Source organism: Pyxicephalus adspersus, unplaced genomic scaffold, assembly GCF_032062135.1.
Source record: "Pyxicephalus adspersus unplaced genomic scaffold, UCB_Pads_2.0 Sca3, whole genome shotgun sequence".
NCBI classification, from domain to species: Eukaryota; Metazoa; Chordata; class Amphibia; order Anura; family Pyxicephalidae; genus Pyxicephalus; species Pyxicephalus adspersus.
In genome coordinates, this window is record NW_027317010.1 from 44,402 (window position 1) to 49,839 (window position 5,438).

At 39.4% G+C, this 5,438-nt stretch overlaps 1 protein-coding gene across 1 annotated transcript in view; it reads left to right on the top strand.

The window, feature by feature from the left end:
- LOC140344772 (NACHT, LRR and PYD domains-containing protein 12-like) overlaps positions 1-5,438 on the top strand; it is an 84,752-nt gene that overhangs the window by 43,906 nt on the left and 35,408 nt on the right. The window contains exon 6 of the mRNA XM_072431977.1: positions 3,381-3,545. Within this exon, the coding sequence (XP_072288078.1) occupies positions 3,381-3,545 (165 nt within the window). The remainder of the gene's footprint in view (positions 1-3,380; positions 3,546-5,438) is intronic.

Below are 5,438 nucleotides of genomic sequence, written 5' to 3' on the forward strand. Positions count from 1 at the left end.
ATGGAGATACTATCTTCATTCATACCTCTACTGCTCTGTGATTGGCTGAGGAAAGGGAAACCCTGATGATGCTTGAGCTGTCATCAGGGTTTCCTATTTCCCAGTCAATCACAGAGCAGTAAAGGTAATTAATGGAGATAGTATCTCTATTTAACCTCCATTGCCCTCGTATTGCCTGCTGTTACAGCTAATTGAAGGCACCTGCTTTCAATTAACTGTGACCGCACAGTTCCCACGGTCCAGGAATCCCACAATGACGTTACGATTCATAATGTCATTGTCGGAGAACCTGAAAAAAATTAAAAAGAACAAGTCTAAAATAAAAAACACATACGAAATAAATAATTTATCTTCCGAATTTTTGCTGTCGAATCCCGTGTTTTTCGAGTCGGGTCTATCCGAATTCGAACAGTCATATTCGGGTCGGATATAGGGACAACCCGAATTCGAACATCAACACTAATGGTGACATTGCAGGCTTTGCCCTTCTATAACACTTGTTGTCTGGCTGCCTTTTTCTAACTGACCAATGAGAACCAGCAATGCAGTCTGGGCAGCCAGAAATTTTGATGTACAGAGTAAGGATAAGTGAAACCTGCGGCAGCGTTTACTGCTTCCAACTTCTCCAGGCTTTTACAAAGTCTGTGTTATGGGGCATTTTAGGGCTCCTCTTTTTAAGCTTTATTTAAACAGGAAGCTGAGCTGGTGACAGTAAAGGGAGTGATGATGATATTACATAATTACATAGTAGATTAGGTTGAAAAAAGACATAAGTCGATGAAGTTCAACCACTAGGGAAAAAAACATATCCCAGATTTGAAACCCCATAAGACACAGTTGGTCCAGAGGAAGGCAAAAAAACAGGGTACAATTTGCTTCAACAGGGGGAAAAAAATCCTTCCTGATTCCATGAGGCAATCGGAAGTTCCTTGGATCAACAGTCACAGTTATTTTTACATTAAAGCCTCCAGCATCCAGCTTTTTCTTAAAGCATTCTATAGAACTTGCTGAAACTACTTCCTGAGGGAGCCAATTCCTTATTTTCACAGACCTTACAGTAAAGAATCCCTTCCTTACTCGGAGCTTAAACTTCTTTTCCTCCAGATGCAAAGTGCGCCCCCTTGTGCTTTGTAATGATCGCAAAAAGAATAATTAGGAAGAGAGTTCTCTATATGAACCATTTATATATTTACAGGGTGATCATATCCCCGTTAACCTTCCTAGCGGTAACCCCAAGTGTGACTCAGGGTGAAAAAAGTTGCTGAAAACCGTAACACAGTTCCCGGTGACGTCAGTGCATGCAGACGATGCTGGCAGGGCAGGACGGGAAATTAAAAAACCATTTGTATTACATAAAAAAAGTTTAAAAATAAAAACTATATATTTTTTAAAATTTTTTTATTTTTTTTATTTTTACATGATTTTGTGTTTGCAAACTTTTATACTCATACGATTATAATATACTTTAAAATACATTTTAATGAAAAACAATGTACTTGCTTTTAGACACATAAATCCAGACAGAAATAAACCGCTAGGGAGGTTAAACGTCTCTTCTCAAGGGAGAATAGATTCAGTTCAGCTAATCTCTCCTCATAGCGGAGCTCCTCCATTCCTTTTATTAGTTTAGTTGCCCTTCTCTGCACTCTCTCCAATCCCACAATGTTCTCCATTTCTGACTCCCCCAAATGTATTCCCCCTAGACAGTATGAAGCATGCATGTTGTTACCCCCAAGTACATAACTTTACATTTATTTATATTAAATGTCATTTGCCACTTGGCTGCCAATCACACAGTACAGCCAGGTCTGCTTGTAGATTATAGACTTTCTGTATGGACTTAATTCCATTACAAAGTTTGATGTCATCTGCAAACACAGAAATGGTACTTTTAATCCCAAAATATAATATTTATGAAGATGTTAAACAGTAAAGGTCCCAACACTGAACCCTGGGGTACACCACTAATAACCTTACACCATTCAGAGTATGAATCATTAATTACAACTCTCTGGATGCGATCTTTAAGCCAGGTCTCTATCCATTTACAGATTTACTTTTCTAAACCTATTGACCCTAACCTATTGCCTGCAAATGCACCTGGCTGCTCGTTGGTCCTCATCTAGGCTACCAATGCTGCCCTTGGAGCAAAACTAAGATAGCTGACGCCAAATACTTCTTGCTACCGCACCACAAGTCTGAACCCCCATAAAAATCATGACCCCCCCTATTTTTGGATGCCAGGCTTCTGTCTCCTTCTTGACTAAGGTCTTGAGAAGAAATGTTCCATAATATTATTCCATGCTTTCACCTTTACATATGAGGGGTCAGATTTGTCCCACACCTCTGGATGGAAAGGATTAGGTTATTCAGCTGGGCATTTCCTGTCCTGACCACTGGGGGGCACTCTGCAGGCATCAAAAATGTATGGAAACTGCTCTAAAAATATCTGTACAGACATTTGTCTCGTAGCATTGGTGGCCTCCAAGATAATTGGTGGTTGGAATGTGTCACTGTTAATAAAATTACTACAACATGGTATTTATATAGCACTGACATTATAATATGCAGCGCTTTACAAAATCCATAGTCATGTCATTAGCTGTTCCTCAAAGGGGCTTACAATCTATTGCACCTACCATAGTCATAATATCACTACTGCAGTCTAAGGTCAGTTATAGGGAGACCATACTCACATGTCTATATTACAGTCATGTTTTTGAAATGTGGGAGGTAACCCACACAAACACGGGGAGAATCTTCAAACTCCCTGCAGATAGTGTCCTAGCCAAGATTCGAACCTGGACCCAGCACTGCAAACGCCAGAGTGCTAACTACTGAGCCAATGTGCTGACTGATGTGGATTTTACATTTCTGGACATCATGAATTTATTCCAGGGACAAATGAAGGAAAACATAGGAAGTATGTGTTGTATTTTATTGTGAAAGTATCAGCATCGGTATACCTGGATCATGTGACCCTTTCTAGTAATGGGCCCTGTAATTACGGAGAAGGGATGGATCTCTGGGGTCCCTTTATTAAACAAGGCTTTTAGATTCCTATAAACCACTTGCAAACCCCCACAAATATTTGGGATACAGTGTTTTTGTTGCCCCCACTGTTGAAAGAAGGTGTGAGGTCTGTTCTGAACAAAGTGTGGGGGGGGTGATTTTGTTAGTTCCCTGCAATCTGCACTGTAGCTGGGGCTGTCCCCAGTGTAAAGTATAACAATTTTTAAATCAGTCTTCTGAAAAGTTAAAACCTAAAAACTTCCTCAGTGAAATCCTGTTGTAGGTCAAAGTATCAGAATGCTAATGAGCTAAATTCCAAATCAATGTGCACCCCATCTCCATACACTGACATTCATCTCTTCTTATAGCTTGGCAGATATTAAGTTGGATTACAGTTCCTGCCCCCACCTGGCATCTGGAATAAGAAATAACCGGACACTGAGGACACTGGATCTGTCCAATAATGATCTGAAGGGTCCTCATTTCAGAGATCTGATGGAAGCTGTGACAACCAGCCAAATAGAGGAATTACTGTAAGTATAACAGAAGTGATAGAAGTGATTTTCTGAGACATCTTTACAACTGAAAAATATGAACAAATATACAGCAATATAAATCTGACCAGGGTTCTGGGTTCACCAACTAAAGTAAAGCAATTTTGTAATAAAATAAAAATATAATACAACAACATAATATATCATTTTATAAATACATGTGAAAACACTATTCATCTACTAATTAGATGAGGGACAGAGCTCAACATCCCAACAATGATTCTGTGCACCAGACTGGTCCTGTTCTGCTGGTGTCAGAAGTGGGGTCACCCAAACTCCACATTTACCAGACAACCAGAACATTAATTTACATTGTTATTTAGAAAACTACACTTTTTAAAAAGCAGTGAATATGACATTCACTGAAAAAGTCCATGATGGAGAATCAGTTACTGCCTCTGGAACACATGGACCTGGGAGATTCTCTACCAGAGATGTGAGATTCACTGATTCATAAATACCCTATTATTGCGCCCCTGATATTAGGGGAATATATAAGGTGACATTGCAGGCTTTGCCCTTCTTTAACACTTGTTGTCTGGCTGCCTCTTTCTAACTGACCAATGAAGAACAAGCAATGCAGTCTGGGCAGCCAGAACTTTTGTTGTACAGAGTAAGGATAAGTGAAATCCGCGGCAGCGTTTACTGCTCCCAACTCCTCCAGGATAAAACTCTGGCTTTTACAAAGTCTTATACATGTGTTATGTTGCATTTTAAACTCCCATGATCATGTGGAGTTAAGGTTCTGGCTATTTTTGCAGCATAAACTCGCATTTGAATTAACAAAAACAATACTATAACCATAAAGGAAATCTGTGTTTCAGTTCTGGAAAGGAATAGGCCTTATGAGTATCAGGGTTAATCAACATTGGTATTGACCTCTGCCAGCCCAATCCGCAATTATAGGAGAGGAGAGCCCAGGGGCAAACTCTCCGTTACCCGCTAATGGGAGAAAAAGTGTGGTATGAGCATTAAGTGATTCCGCTTTCTGCAAGAAGTGCCATAGTTGCCATTGGGAAAATAACAGAGCAGAAGCTCCCTATGGGTGTGTAATATAGCTATAGGATTCCAAGGAAAGCCTAATGGATAATCTACAAGTAAATCTGTATAGAAAGAGGTGCATGTATCTAGTATTTTAAAATTGGCAATAGCACTGCTTGATTATATAGAGCCACATCTGGTAAATTGAAATCTCCATTTTTGGGCTCCGCTGGGTGGTTGGCTGAGTAAATTTGTGTATAATAGTCTTCAAAAATAGCCAGAATCTCAGGTTGCTTGAAGCATTTCACACCTGTTACATTTCATAATGTATGAATAGAATTTATGAATAGAAGCCAGATTTGCTAAAAGAGAGCCAGTTTTATATCCCTATCTAAAATAACAGCTTTTCCTGTTTCTCACAATAAAACCTGGGGTATCCCAGTGTTGTAGATTGTACTCCTCCCCTGCCCTCGATCCTTTTTACTGACACCAAGAATAATACTTTTTTAAGAATAATACCATTTTTTTTTTATTAAAGATAAGTCTAGAACTATACTATCTTTCCCTGACTAAGGGAAGGCACTACACTTCAAGGACCTGAGAAAATAAAAAACAATAATTATCCAGTAACATTGTACACATTGGAAATAATTAAAACATAGCAGCAAGTGGATCCAAAAAGATAAAGCTTTCATGCAAATATGTAAACAACCTCTTGTCCACCACCATGTAAACATAACCTAATAAAAGACATTTAACCACCTAGCCGTTAAGCCCGACCTTCGTACGGGCAAAAAAAAATGGCTAGGATGGTTAAGCCCGTATTTTTGTCACATCCTTACCTCCATGGTCCCGCTGTGCACATCCAGCGTCGTTTTCCTATTCCAGCGT